Source organism: Lissotriton vulgaris, chromosome 3_1 (genome assembly GCF_964263255.1).
Source record: "Lissotriton vulgaris chromosome 3_1, aLisVul1.2, whole genome shotgun sequence".
NCBI classification, from domain to species: domain Eukaryota; kingdom Metazoa; phylum Chordata; class Amphibia; order Caudata; family Salamandridae; genus Lissotriton; species Lissotriton vulgaris.
The window spans coordinates 1,421,363,513-1,421,379,462 of NC_141689.1; the positions used below are offsets into that span (position 1 = coordinate 1,421,363,513).

The window sequence follows — 15,950 nt, forward strand, 5'->3', positions numbered from 1 at the left end:
TATTATCAGTTGTTCCCTGCTCGCGGCTGTCCCTACCCTCCATTTGGTTTACATATTTCTAAGCAGCTAAGACACAGAGTTCCCAAGAGTTTGGGGTAAACAGTAGCCCGCATGGGAGAGGAGAGGGGAGCACAGTGTAGCTGCCTGTCTGTGTGTGTTTCTAACCAGGTAAACTGCTAGTATTACATCAGTGGCTCACAGTGGCTTTAGACATAACCTTACTGTTGAAAATCAATTTTTCTAAAGGCAGAGAATAAAATGTGAGTAAAATATTTATCTACTTGTTACTTACATGCCATTTTGTCATTTGGTTTATTTGTATTTTTACTTGTTGTTGGTTGTGATTTTATTTTATATTGCTTTTATTCCCCTTTCTTTTTTGCATTTTTCCTTCGTCCCGGCCATGAAATGGTAAAAACTCTTCTACGGTGTATGCCACACTGATGGAGAACCCTGGTTTTTCTTGTATGTAGAAACACTTGGCTTTTTGGTAGCTGAGATCAGGCAATTTGTCACTGATCTCGAAATAATTTAATATATTGGGCTCTAAGGCAACCAGGCGGAGAAGTTCCAAGGTTTCAAATGACACACACTCAGAGGCCAGACAGACATGACAAACCAAAACCTACAAAAGATTATCTTAGAAATTAAAAATATACTAAAACTCTCAGAAAATTCTCTCTAAAAAATTGAACTTCTTCAACAATCTTTAACCTCAGCCAACATCAATCCATACTCCATCCCGCAACCTCTGTCAAAGCGGATATACCGTACTCTCAAACACCACGACTACTTAGCTGACTCTGAAATCCAAACCTTACTACTCTCCTACGAGTCAACTCCATGTCCCCTCACGAATAAGGATGAATTCTCTATTCACCCAGTCCCCATCAATCCTAATAGATCTTCACAGCCGATTAACAGAAAGATAAACCCTAATAACCTACAAAGAGTAACCTTAACCCCTGATACTCAGGACATTGCTCTGGGAAACGTATTGACTCCGATCTCCTGCCTCATACTCAACTACCGCTCAGCCATGAAACACGCCTGCGACATCGCAGACCTCATCCTGAACCATAAAGTGGACATAACCATCCTAACTGTATCATGGCTTACTGAATAATCCTCTCCATGCCTAGACATCCTTGTCCCCCATAACTACAACATTATAAGATTAGACAGACTTCATAAAACGGGCGGAGGTATCGCTGTTATACACTGATCCAACATCCCTATCTCGAAGTTTCACTCCGAACCCCTTGAATTCTGTGAATATCTCAGGCTCTCCATAAAATCTTCAGATAGCCATCCCTACTAACTTCATATATTTTACCCCCCCACCCCACAGATAAAAACTTCTTATTCATAGACCAACTAATGGAAATCATTACTACAAACTCCACCCCTCACTCCAATGACTTATTCCTAGGGGACTTAAATCTTCACTGGGATGACCCCGTTGAGAAGCAGGTCAATGCCGTCAAAACCTTCCTAGCAGACCATTCCCTGATCCAAGCCTGCTCATTACCAACTCATTCAACTCATAGCAAAGGTGCTACATTGGACAGGATCATCTCTAAAGAAAAACTGGTTGAATCTATCTCGATCATTTCATGCGATTGGTCAGACCATCATATATTCACCTTCCAAATATCCACCACAAAAAGGAAACCTTCCCCACAGCAACTCATGCCCGACAGTGGACCAGTGACACAAAAAATCTGATTTGGGACAATCTACCTACCTACTCCGAGAAAGAACTCCTTCCTCCCAATGACTTATCCTACGTTAATGAACTCACAATCATTACAGCTCCTCGATGATCAAACTAAACGACCACCTACCCACACCTTAACTCAAAAGAATTCCGGACAAAGACAAAAACCTGTGGTTCAATTAAACTCTTAACGAAGAAAGACACAAACTGAGACTAACTGAACGGATATGGAGACAACATCCCTCCTCACCTCATCTCAAACTGCTAAGATAATCTAGAAACTCCTATAACAAACGTATTCTAAAATCTAAAAAATACTTCTTTCGTTCGGAAGTTGACAACGCTAAAGACAAACCGAAGAAACTATTCGAAATCTTAAAACAACAATCATATAAACTGGCCAAAAACACACTCTTGACCTCTAACCGCAGCTAAGTAATGAAGAATTTTCTTTACTTCTTCACAGCCAAAGCCAACTCATTACAAAATGAGCTCCTGACAGTCGCAACCAACTCAGCTATTCCAAAGAACCATCAAGTCGATGATCTAATCCAACCTACTCTGCCATCGCCCAAAAATAACACTCTATGGTCATCCTTTAACCCCTTCCATGCTGATGACAGAACGGTTCCGTCATCAGCTACGGGTGAGCTGTGCTGATGACGGAACCGTTCCGTCATGACTCCGCCCGCGCAAGGCGGAGTCAGCATGGGTGGGGAATTCGCACCGCACGGAAGCGGTTAAGCTTCATGGTCTCAATGATATTAATAAAACCTTATCGACTATCAAACCCAATAACCACTTTAATGACCCTCTCTTCTCTAAATGTCTATCTCCTATCTACCACATCATCACCCCTCTCTGAGCCACAATCATCAATGCTTCGCTTTCACAAGGCTCCATCCCGAATTGCCTAAAAATTTGTCAAGTCACCCCATCCTAAAAAACCTTCAGATTACCCCTCTGACCCAAATAACTTTTGACCAATAATCAACATTCCCATGCTAGCCAAGGTTTTGGAAAAATTTGTTCAACAACAATCAAACTAACACATCACAAATTTCAAGCTTCTACCGACTGCCAGTCTGGATTCAGACCTGGACACAGCACCGAAACGGCAATTCTACACATTGTGGACGACACCCTACTCGCACTCAACCGGAATGAAACTTGCCTGCTAGTGCGGCTCGACCTCTCGTCCACATTTGATACTGTTAATCATGGCAAAATACTGGAAAGGCTAGAAAACAGGATGGGGCTATCTCCTCCATCTCCTAATCTTTTGGGAGTACCACAAGGCCCTACTTTATCCTCTGCACTATTCAACTTCTATGTCGAATCCCTAACTGATTTTACAACAGGCGAATAACTCATTCTATATGTCTGCAGATGACACAGTTGTACATCATGGTCACCTCCCTTGAAGAGATAAAGTTGATGAATCATGTTCTTGAAAAGACCGTCCACTGGCTAACCACCAACTACCTTAAGCTAAACTCACAAAAAACTGAATACCTTCTAAGTTCCCCCCTAAAATCTCTCTGGTGATAAAGGACTGGACTATGATGATCCTTGCTCTAAACTGTACCCAGATCCTAGTGGACTCCACCAAATCACTTGGAACTTGGAATCACGTTGGGTAATAATCTAAACATGCAAAAACACATCAACATGCTAGCTAAAAATGCTCGCTCTCACCTCAGCTGTCTCAGAAAAATGAAACCATTCATCGGGACCCCAGACCTCAAAACTGCAGTTCAGGCATTGGTCATCTCGAGGCTGGAATACTGATGCACAATGTTATTGGGTCTTCCCAAGATCTCAACAGCCCCTTTAAAAGCTTGCTTCCACACAGCCGCAAGACTCTTAACAGGTTCTAGAACATTTTACCACATCTCACCACACCTGAAAGCACTCAACTGGCTGCCTTACGAAGCGAGAATACAGCTAAAGATGGCCTGCATCACACATAAAGCCTTACACTACAAAAAAAAAACCAATACCTAGCCCGGAAACGTACATTATCAGGTGGAAGCAGACTCACTAGGAGCTCCGACACTCTGCTCCTAAAACGTTCTTGCTTCAGCAAGTAAAAAAACATATGACAGAGCATTCTCTGGAGCGGCACAAAGAATTTGGAAGTCTCTCCCCCCAGCATCAGAAGAATCTCTTCAACAACATTAAAAACGGCAGCTAAAATCTTTCTGATGAGAACATTTCTCCCTTAAATCCTTAGCATTACTCAACCACCTTGACTTTTTAAACTTCAACATATCCTTTTGACTTACCCCTCTCTTAGAGTGACTCTCCCCACTTCTTTGATCACTAAATCTGTTTCCTGAGGAAGTTCCACCTTCGATCACATCCCTGCTTACATCTTACCAACTTCGCTATTCTAAACTCGTCTCTATGATTCCTTGTGTGGACTACCTTGCCAAATAAGTTTTGTTTGCACTTAAACTTGCCTTAAATGCACCGAACTGAAGTACCTATGTCTACTTAGCATGTTTTTATCAAACTGTACCTATCCGTTTTTCATATTTGCCTGATCTCTTTCTCTCTAGGACCCTATTAAACTGTCTTGAATTTGTTTTGTTCATTACTGTGAAGCGCTCTGATACCCTATTTTGGGTCTTGTTGGCGCTATACAAAACTCCAAAAATAAATAAATAAAAAATAAACATCCGGTAACACAGCCTAGACGAGTGAAATGTCTTATTCACTCACGCTCCTTTTAAGGAGGGACACAAGTCAGTGGGTGTTGTGAGACAGGTGTTTAAGTTCGGCGCCAACAGAATTGGATTGTTAGCCACTGCATATTTTGAAATAATGGATTTCTGCTGCCTTGTTGATGGGAACCGAGACGTAAAATGAATTTGTTTTTGTTTTATCCGGCACAAGTAACTAAGCTTTAAAATATTCAAGATAATGCATTATTCAGACACCATCACCAGGCATGTCCCTGCTTTCAAAACCGTTGCTGTGCTTTAACTCTTAGAGAATGATGTTTAAAGTCGACTTCAATACACTTCAATACAATAAATTCCCTTCTTGTCTCATGCTTAATTCAGATTGGAAAACGTCTTATTAAAAAAAAAATCTTTATTAGTCATTTTCAGAAAATGCAAAAAGATCGACAGAGACGTTCCAATCTATGAGAAAGGGTACATACAGTGAACAGTGCACACGGGCAGTGATAGGAACAGGTGCATACTGCAGTAGAGGGTGCCATGGTGAACCAATGGGAGCAATGGTGCCATCTGTACATTATAGTACAAAACTGTGGCATAAAACGGCAACCACGGTGGCAGGATCACTCAGGATTTGGTGCCCAGAAAAGACAAACAGATCATTAAATAAGTGTCTGACTTGACCTGTACTTTGTATATGAGCCTGTCATACGAAGCCGTGGAATACATTTTTTAATGTTGTTCAATTTCATTCATAATTTAAATGAAGTGAACGATTTTGAGGGAGAAACTTTATTAATAGCGGAACCATTGTTAAGTTAATGTTTGTGTCTGCTACTTTTTAAAGATATAGAGTACATACATCTGTTGCCAAGGAACTTAGGCAAGGTTTGTGTAAATGCACTAGTAGCACTACGGTTTGCACACTAAGACCCTTCATATTGAAGGCCTGATTTTTTTTATGCAGTAAATCTGCACCCACAGAGTTATTTTTCTCCATGGAGAGAAAACCATTTCTCTAACGACCCACCACATTTGGGTTTTGTCCCGTTCCCAGAAAACAAACTTAATCCTGCTCTTGGAAAAAGTAATTCTGTTTTAGGATAGAAACGTAACCAGGGTTTGACTAAATCAGGATCATGTATTTAATATTTTGTTTACTTTGGTCAGCGGTGTCCGGCTGCGTGTTTTTATTAGGTCTATGCTATGAATTCTGTTTGCGTAGTTTGCAGAGATTTTTGCGCTCTACCAAGCTCCTGGAGTTACGAAAAACTCTGCTTCGCATAGCAAAACTGAGTTTTTTCCATGCTCGTGCTCACCAATGGTAAGTTAGCAAGCGCAAACGAAGAAAATCCAACTCTAGACCACTTCCCAGCATATGGTCGCTACTGCTCGTGTTGAGAAACCTTCTGTTCGTGTTGTGGAAACTGCTGCTCGCGTAGAACTTCTACTCGAGCAGCAGAAAGAAGCAGTGCCTTCTTGCGCTGTGCATGATGCCATTCACGCTGATTTTACAGTGCGGGACAAAAACCCACTGCTAAAAGTCAGTGCAAACGGCTGAAGGTAATACACTCCGCCGCTTGCCGAACACCCTTAGCTTGGCTGAGTTTTTTTGTCACTTAAGTGGAATTCCGCGAACTCTGCCCAGGACTAGTTTTAATCCAGACTGAAGATACCATGCTTTCAGGTGAAGCTGAAGGCACACTGCCTGAAGCATACAGCTGTCTACAAGACTGGGCTATCTCCTTTCTCGCAAACTGACCCTTTGTAGACTGGCAGGGCCTTGTATTTCTGATCCTTGTTGTTGGTGGAATTCCCACAGTTCTGACATGTCAAAACTTGAGTCAGAGCCTTTCAGGGGTCAAGCCCCTAACAAGGAACCTACTCCCGCTCAGCCTTCGGAATATTGTGAAATCAAACTGTTTTACACGTGCACGTAAATGCTGCTTTTAGAGCCACTTTAGTCTGTTTTTCTCTTCTTGTGCTCCTGGTCACTTCTTTCCGTTTTATTTCCGACCGCCAAGATGTTGAGGTGTAAATAGTAATGTGTTTTTTTTTTCATTGACCTCCACGTTCTGATGCAGACAATAAAAGACGGTGCAGGTCTTACTTTTACTTTCTTACTTTCAGAAATCTCTGTCGGAGCTACCCTCGCATCTTTGAATTCGTGCCCAGCCCGTAAAACATATCCATCCATCATCTGTCAGGCAGCCAGTCAGCAAAGCAAGGGGGCACAGTGTGGAGTCCTCGCATAAGACACTTAGACTCGTCTATATTGTGGGCCTAAGTGTTGTGCACCAACAGGGACATACTCCTCGGGCAGATCCTTGTGCACAATCAGATTGATTGAAAGTAATAATTGCTGTAAGAGCTCTTTACTGTTTGCTGTAATTAGAAAATATTTAAGCAGATGTGGGGAGTGGCAACGATACAGGAATTTTGGCAACAAAGGACGTCGATACTAAGTTAAAGCCTCTGTATTTTGTGTGCTTCTTTTGTGTGTTTTAAGGTTGCGAGGTTTCTGCAGTAATTAATTGTTTATCTATGCTTCAGTTCGTATCAAAATTAGGCCAGTCATTTTGGGGGAAAGTGCTTGCTATTCGTGTTCGGCTGCATTCAGTGCTGTTTCTTAGCGCAAAATGCATCCTCACTTTCATTTTGAACACAAGGGTGCATTTTACTCTAAGAAAATAGTGCTAAATGCCCGTAGTAAATTGGGGGGAAATCCTACCCCAAGAGCACATTTAGCGAGTGGCTGCTTATGCTCGCTTCCCAGGTTTTTATACATTTCGCTTTATTCCTAGCAGAACATGCATCCCGTATATCGGAGGCATTTTTTCACTGAGAAATAATGCTAAAGGCAGAATTGCTCTTCTCGCATAATACAAGCATAATTCCTAGGTAATTCTACAGGATTATGCTATATGGAACTACGCATATTACGCCCCCCTAATCTAAATACGATAGGTTGGAATTTCTATAAAGCACGTAAAGCATGTTGAAGCCCTTTATTAGTTTTAGATTTAGGGACATTTGAATATAAGTAACTTTAAGCTCCAGTCTTAAATTTGCATATATTTTAGATGATCTCATCAAATGCACCTCTGTGGACTCCTTCTCGAACATTTAACAATTTTTTTGAATTTATTATTTATTTATTCAATTTGTAGAGCGCACTGTCACCTTGCAGGTATCCTGGCGCTAAGCAGCTTAAAGAGTAGGAGTGAGTCAGGCAGAGGCAGCCATCTAATTCTTAGGGAAACAGCCAGGTTTTAACACGTCTCCTAAACGGGAGAAGTTCTCTAATTTGCCTAATCTCCCAGGGGAGTTTGTTCCACAGTCTGGCTGCAGCCACTCCAAAGGATCTACCCCCTGACCTGACTTTCTTAAATCTTGGTACCTTCACCAGTCTGGCCGAGGACGAGCGGAGCAGTCTCGAGGGAGTGTACCAATCAAATGTTTTGCACAGGATTAGCGGTCCGCCCCCGTGAAGGGCTTTAAAAACCAGGCAGAGCGATTTAAAGTGCACTCTCTGTCTCAGGGGGAGCCAGTGAAGTTTTGCCAAAGCCGCAGAGGCAGAAGACCTTCCTGACATACCTAGCACCAATCTGGCAGCCGCTGATTGGATCCTTTGTAGTCTGTCCAGGAGGAAATTAGGGGAATCTAGAAGGAGAGCATTACAGTAGTCAAGCCTACTGAGGATGGTACACCTCGCCACTAAGGCGGGCGCCTGAAAAGGTAGAAGAGGGAAAATTTTGCGAAGGGACCTGATGATTGCAAAACAGGTGGCTGTTGTTTTTGTAACCTGGGCTTCCAGGGAAAGCTTGCAATCAAACATATTACCTAGATTACGGACAGTTTTTATTGGCTGCACAGTGTTAGAAAAGCCCGGGGGCCAAAAATTGTCAGGAAGAGGGCGAGGGATTTTATTCGCAGCACACACAATCACCTCTGTCTTGCCAGCATTAAATTGTAAGGAGTTGGCCCGGAGCCATCGGGCCGTATCCTGCAGGCAATAATGGAAAACCTCCACAGACGTTGAATCCTCTCCATCGAAGGAGAGGAACATCTGAGTATCATCAGCATAGTTAACTGTGTCTATGTCATGAGATTTTATGACCGCAATCAAAGGTTTTAAATAAATGTTAAAAAGAATAGGGCTAATTGCCGATCCCTAAGGCACACCATGCTGCACATTAGAAAAGGTAGATTGAAAAGGGGGGAGGGACACTGCCTGTTGTCTATCGTGCAGGAAGGAACGAAACCAGCGTAAGGCACAGCCTCTCACTCCAACCTCACTAAGTCTCTCCAGCAGAATCCCGTGATTTACTGTATCAAAGGCGGCAGACAGGTCAAGCAAAATCAACGCGACTGCCTGACTCCTGTCTGCCCGCCTCTAAAGCTCATCCATGACGGCCACCAGGGCAGTCTCCGTCCCATGCGCCGGCCAGAAGCCGAACTGAGCCTCTTCCAGCCAGTTGTGTTGTTCAAGGTGCTCGGAAAGTGTGATGGCAACAGCACGTTCCACAATTTTAGATGGGAACAGCAATAAGGAGATGGGTCTATAATTTTTAGAACATTCCGGATCTAAAGACCTCTTTTTCAGTAGCGGGGACACTAGCGCGTGTTTCCATTGTCTGGGCACTATTCCACTCACCAGCGATTGATTACAGATCAGCCGAAGGGTAGGGAGGGGTTCATCCTCATACTTCTTCCAGATCTTATGTGGCACTGGATCCAGGGTGGAGCCGGAGGTAATATCATGTGCCATGCGATTAAATTCCTCCGCTGAGAGTGGCCTGAACTCAATTAGGGTTTCAGTATCCTACCACCCCAGGCCATTATCCACACCCTCCGACTCCTCCTTAGTATGGACTTCTGGGCACCTGGCCTCAGATACGGGGTTCCCGGCGGCCAGCTGGACACCCGCAAGATCATTAATAATCAATTGGATTTTTTCCTGGAAGAAACTAACCAAATTCTCTCAAAGGTCTTGAGAGGGAACTATTTCATTCTTCGAACAATCAGGGCTGATAAGACTGTTCAAGATATTAAAAATACTCCTAGCACTATTTGAGGCATTAAAAATGATGGAGGTGAAGTAGTCAGCCCTGGTCCTTTTTATCGCATGTTTATACTCCTCAATTTTATGTTTCCACAGCAGCTTGTCTGTCTCCTTATACCTATGCCTCCATCTCCTCTCAGCCTGTTTACATTCAAGTTTCAAGTCTTTTAGTGAGGCATTAAACAATGGGGCAGACACTTTTCCTTTACCTCTATGCTTTTTAAGAGGGGCGCAGGTGCCCAGGATCGAAGTGATCCTTAGACACAATGAGGCATAGTTCTCCTCAACAGTTTTGTCGGAGGAGAAACTTTCCACGATTTAAACACATGACCGTCGATCCTCATGTGTGCGAGCGCCTTCCAGTTTCTGCTAACATATTCCGTCATTGGACGCCGGACTTGGGTTTGACGAGTCTTAAATTTAACAAAGAATTTCACCAAGAAATGGTCCGTCCAGTCCATAGGAAGGACCTCACCCATCTGGAGAAGATGGAGTTCGGAGATCATTAGGTCAAGGAGATGGCCAGCTTTATGTGTAGCCTTAGAGACCTGCTGGTAAAGACCAAGCCCTTCACAGGAGTGGAGCAGATTATAAAGACCAGGGTCAAGAGATCCATTAAACCACTCCGATGAGGTTTAAAAACCACTTTAAAGTGTTAGTCTCTGTTGTGCATCTATACATATTTCCAGAGTTTTTGATTTGGTCATTATGGATCATAAAACCTCATGGGACACCCTGAAGGGAGACTTGAGTAATCATGACACCTTTGTGCCATGTTCCCTAAAACGTCACCAAATGTATTATGGGTAGGGTTATACACCTGGTCTAAACCACTTTTAGATTGCGTGCATGAAATAAATTCAGTTGTGATATAATGAAAAACAGATTTATAGAGCACACAATTGTCTATTAAGGGGTCCTGGCTCTGGGACGAAGCATTGGAAAACAGGGAAAATGCTAAAATGGCTTGTTACAGCACCAGAAGCTATAAACGAAGTTAGTGAGAAAAAAGCTATTTTTTAATGCTTTGCTAAAAGGCAACAGCTGATTAATAGTAAGCAGTCGTAAGTGCCAATGAACTGCATGTTTTTGTACAATCACCAACAAGGCACAGGCACTTCTGCAAATACCTCGAAACCTTGGACCCAAACAACATGGGCTTCAGAGAAAGAACCTCAGTGCTCAAGCTGAATTGTAATGACGAAATGTTTTCTGAAGATATCAAGAGCCCAAAGTTAGGGCGAGTTAAAAAATACTATACAAAGTGCCTTAGAAGTAACCTGGTTGGCTGCTGGTAGCCAAGGTAGGATATTCAAGGCAAATGAGGAGTGCCGAGGAAGCTGAGGAGGAAGCTGGCAGATAGCTGCATTTTGAATTCCCTGCAGCCATTGCTTCAAGCAAATTGAAGAGTCAAAAACTGAGAATTACAATAGCCCAGCCGGCTAAGTATAGACTCCTGGTCACCAACAGAAGCATGGAGGAAGAAAATAAATAATTTTGCATAGAAGGCTCCAAAATAGAAAACACCTGGAAGACAGCTTATTGACCCGACTCGTTAAGAATGTAAATTTAATTTTAATGAGTTACTAGTGAACCACCAAGCCACAAAAAATGTGCTTCTGAAAGCTGAGTAGTGTCATGTCTTCTAACCAAATTAAAACTTTTGAGATTTGTTTGCGTAACCCGCATAACCTTAAAGTTTCCTCTTCAAATAGTAGATAACTTTTTGTTCCATAAGATCCTGCACATCCAAAACTTTGGGGTTTAAGGTGAATTTACTTATCATGGAGAACTTTACCAGGCGTATAAGATTGGCCAGTCGAAGTTTTCCGCCATCTTTCCTGGCATATATCAGTAGATTTAGAACCATTTCCGGTTTTCAGAGAGGCTGGACTACACACAAGGAAGCCCTTACGTGACAGCAGATTATACTGTATGGAAAAATTGGCATAATTCCACACAGTTCTCTCGTCTATTTTTTCTGTTTTTGAGCTCTGTCAATGAAGTCATTCTGTGCTCCTCAGTGAATGCAAAATTATAAACCTACTTCTGTGTTTGTGGAATGTCCGAGGTATTCAGTTTTCAAAATCTGTTCATATAAATCATGGAGAAAGTACACATGGCATAGATCAGAAAACCAGTTGTGTGTGTCTCATTAAAGAATCACGTGTCTTTTCTGTGGGACTTTAATTCAATGATTGAGCTCCATATCTGATTTCAGAACGACATCTTAATTTAGTTTTCTTGAATGCTCAGGTACTAAATATGTGCATTCTCTATTGTGACGTGAAATTTTTATTAATCGGAGTGGGATGTTCTAAACCCTTTATGGCCCAAAAATCGTTCTGCATGAGAGTTCTGACTTTGAACAACCTTGAAGTAAAAGAATATGTTTTCTTTTCCCCATCTTTCTATTTCAGAAGGCTTGAGGATGATCTTCAGATCAGCGACAGTGAAGAAAGTGAGCCGGATCAGGTCTGTATTGAATGTCTATACTATTTCCAGCCTTGTAAGCGTGAATGCAACAAAACGCGTGCATAATCGTTTGCACAAATAGGGGATGTGTAATAATGGGCTCTATAATAAGGTCCTGAATTACTAGACACGTCTTGATGCTGTTCTGGTTGTGGAGGACCTGTGCAATGTTTTCAGTTGTTATCTAAGTGGGTTCAAGGAAGGTCTCCATGTGTTCGTACTTAGAATTTCAGATTTCATCACGTGGTTAAGTCTTAGTCCTTGGCTCTGTTTATAGTTCTTGGCTGAGTGTAACTGCCCAACTTGACGACAGTATAGCTGCTTTCTGTGATGTTGAGAATTTGTATGACTGTGGTAATTGTCTAAGAAGAATTTCTCTGTTTACATTCTCAGGTCTCTGAAAAGGAACCCCTGTCTTCTGCTCCACCAAGGTATGTCTTTTTTTCTATATGTAGGCATGCAAAAATTTAATATTTTGTGTGGCTCATAGGAAAATACCCATTTGCACTGTATGAATTGCCCATATTTTTATTTTAGATTTATGAAAATAGTGACAGAGACTGAGATTATCACGAAAGTACTTAAATAACATAATGCTGCCTTGCTTTTCAGTTAGGGAAACAATAGCAAATTACACCTTGGTTTTCAGATTTTAGTCATTGTGCCTCTAGTCCTTCACTGGAGGGGTCAATTACAAGCATAAATATCAGCACTTTCTCTAGCCTTTGGTGTTTAATTCGGTCACCCCTGCCAAGTGAAAAAGTATTTTGAGTAGGTGTGTACCGTTTCTTTTAAACTTGTCCTGATACATATGTTAACCTTCTGCTTTAAAGACCAGCAAATTCCTACCTGCATGGAAGCAAGTACTGGCTGTGAACCTATAACATATGTTTGAGATTCAGATAGGGCACATTCACACAAATATACTTGCTAGCTCTCAATGGTATTCCCTTTTCATTAAAGTGCTTTGTATATGGTCTCACGATTTCAGATCTGATGTTAAAGGAACTTGTTGGAAACAGTTTTGTAGGTGTTTATCTAATTGCACCTTCATAAATTATCAAGTTTCAACAGTAATATATTTGTAATGATTAATGCTGTATGTCAACGCTTCACTCCCTATATATACTGACTTCCTTTTTTAGTGATTTAGAAAAAGCTATATTAAACAAAAGTAGTACCTAACATGCGTGTGACCTTCCAAACAAAAGTACTGATGAGATCTTTACTGAAAGAAGTAACAAGATGATAACATTTAGAAAACCAGATCAGATGAGAAGGGAAAGCAGCCTGAGTCAGAGACATAGGGCCCGATTCACAGAACTAACTTAAGATAAAATCCTAAACTTACTACTTTTGGTATTCACAGAAGGCATTTAGTAGTAGTTAAGTTAGGATTTTGTCTTAAGTCTGTCCTAATTTGTTTTCAGTTTGTCTTCAGTTTGTCTTAGGTCTGTCTTAAGTCTATCCTACTACTTTTGGTATTCACAGAAGGCATTTAGTAGTAGTAAAGTTAGGATTGTGTCTTAAGACAGACTTAGGACAGACGTAGGACAGACGTAGGACGGACGTAGGACGGACGTAGGACAGACGTAGGACAGACTTAAGACAAAATCCTAACTTTACTAATGCTAAATGCCTTCTGTGAATACAAAAGTAGTACGTTTAGGATTTTGTCTTAGGTTAGTTCTGTGAATCGGGCCCATTTTTCACATTCACGCCTACGTCCGGTAAAGTAGAAGAATACCCACATGTTTCTGCATATCAAATAACGCCAAAGTGTTATGTACCCTTATCAAAAATATATTCGCTTACAGGAAAGGAAGGCCAGCTAGTCTTTAAAATGTTTTTCAGCATGAGTCCTATGATGTTTATTTACTTCTTAGCCGTCCATAAAAACAACTGAACAGAACGAGGAACGCAATTGGTTCCACCTACTGTTCCACCTAGGGGGAGACATCCACCCCTTGCAAAACATTTTTATCATGAGCCACAATACTGCATTTTGAGACCCTGTGAGCTTTAAGTATGGATTTTATCACTGTAACCTCTGAAGGAATTAATGAGTCAGTTTTGTAGCGTGTGGACAGCTACCTAAGTAGGTGTCCTGGCACTGAGCAAAAGAGAACAAAGTCAGATACTTAATCTTTCACCAAACTACTGAGAAGAAAACAACCATGTTTTTAACAGTTTTCTAAATTTAATTTACCCCTCCAGCTCACACAATGATAGGGAAGTTTATTCCGTAATTTGGCTACCAAATAAGAAAAGGATTTGCCTCCCATTCTCTTTCATCTAAAAGCAGGGAGCAGAAAGGAACGTGCTTGACTAGATCTCAGGATTGTAGTGCTGAAATCTTTCTCTCAGACCTTTTGGGCCATCCTTGTGGTATATATGATGTTCCAGAGTCAAAGATTTAAACTGGATGCGCTTATGCACAAGCAAGCACTGTAACTGTCCGAGATGACCTGCTATTAACTATCGCATCGGAAGCTTCAAGATCAATTGCGCTGCCACATTCTGCACCACCTGAAGTCTGTTAATCAAGGTCTTAAGAAGACAGAGATAGAGGCTGTTAGTGTAGTCAATGCACAAAGTGATAAGACCATGTGCAACTGTTTTCCATGCTTCCAAAGGCAAGAAATCTAGACATTTTTGCAAAGTCCACATTAAGGCACAGCACATACCTGTAGTATTAAGAACTTGCTAGCGGAATAACACATTATTGTCAAATATCACCCCAAAGTGTTTTACTACTACAGTTGCAGGGAGTGAGGGATCAGCAGCCCTTCTGGCCACATTTCATCAAAGGTAAAATAATTAGCTTTCCCAAGGACCAAAATCTCTGTCTTGTCTGAATTACACTTCAGGTAACTCTGTTACATCCTCCTGATAACCCTTGATAGTCAGCTTTTAAAAGTTGCTTCTGAAGTGTCAGATGAGTTTCAACCATTGATAAGATGATTTTCGTATTGTCTGCATAAGACACTACTTTGATCTCAAAGAATTCAGTCAACGCAGCTAAGGGGGCCTTTTAAACATTGAAAAGCTTGGGGCTCAGGGAAGATCCTTATTATTTGAGGAGTAATGGAACATAGCGATCGATTGATGTCTATTACATAAAAAGGATTTAAATAATTTCTGCTCCTAACCACAGACACCCACTACCACCAATCTTTGTAGAAGAAGAAGATGGAATATTCTGTCTAACGCTACCAACAAATCTAATAGAATAGGGTCAGCATTCAAACCTCTGTCTAAGGTGATCTTTAGATACACTAACTTCTAACAGGGCAGATTCCGTACTGAATTTAAGTCTAAACCCTGACTGCGGGGGTGTAGGAATCCTGACCTTTCCAAATATTCAGGCAGCTGGGCATTCACTAGCTATTCCAGCATCTTAGAAAAAGCTAGTAATATAGATATGGATAAAAAATATTACCTCCGGGTTGGCAGAATGTTTTTTCTATCATGGTGTGTTCTTAGCTTGTTTCCAGAGTGATGGCCCCATCGCTGTAGTCAAGGATGTATTAAACAGCACATTGACCATAGGATTAAAAACCTCAATAGCTCCAGCCTAGAAATTAGGACAGTGGTCTTCAAACTTTTTTATGCCGTGCCCATCGCCCCCAGTGAAAAAATTACACTATTGGGCCACCCTCAGAATTTTTCATAATTATTCCATTATATTGGCAATGTTTAAATATGTCTCGACTTATTTAAAGAGGAGACATATTCAAACATTGCAGTTAAATTATCTTAATGCTATAAAAATGCAACCAAATACATGATTGCAAAACATACAATTCTGGTCAGGGAGGCCTTTCTAATGTGTAAAAATACCCACAGTGTGATTATTAGAAATGGGAGTGGGGGATGTAGAAGAATATTTGGAGTCCCTTCCCTTTTGACACCTTCTTCCAGCCAGGATATAGATTACAAAAGATGTTAGCGATGGCCCATTACAGAGCACATTACTGCCGCTCATTTTTTCCTTGCT

The 15,950-nt window shown here is 41.4% G+C and overlaps 1 protein-coding gene across 2 annotated transcripts in view; it reads left to right on the plus strand.

Annotated features, from left to right (window-relative positions):
* The window catches only part of AFF1 (ALF transcription elongation factor 1), a 445,670-nt gene that overhangs the window by 312,292 nt on the left and 117,428 nt on the right, over positions 1 to 15,950 (plus strand). For both annotated transcript variants that reach the window (XM_086961892.1, XM_086961893.1), the window contains 2 exons: positions 11,896 to 11,950; positions 12,344 to 12,381. In XM_086961892.1, coding sequence (XP_086818018.1) covers positions 11,896 to 11,950; positions 12,344 to 12,381 — 93 coding nt within the window. The remainder of the gene's footprint in view (positions 1 to 11,895; positions 11,951 to 12,343; positions 12,382 to 15,950) is intronic.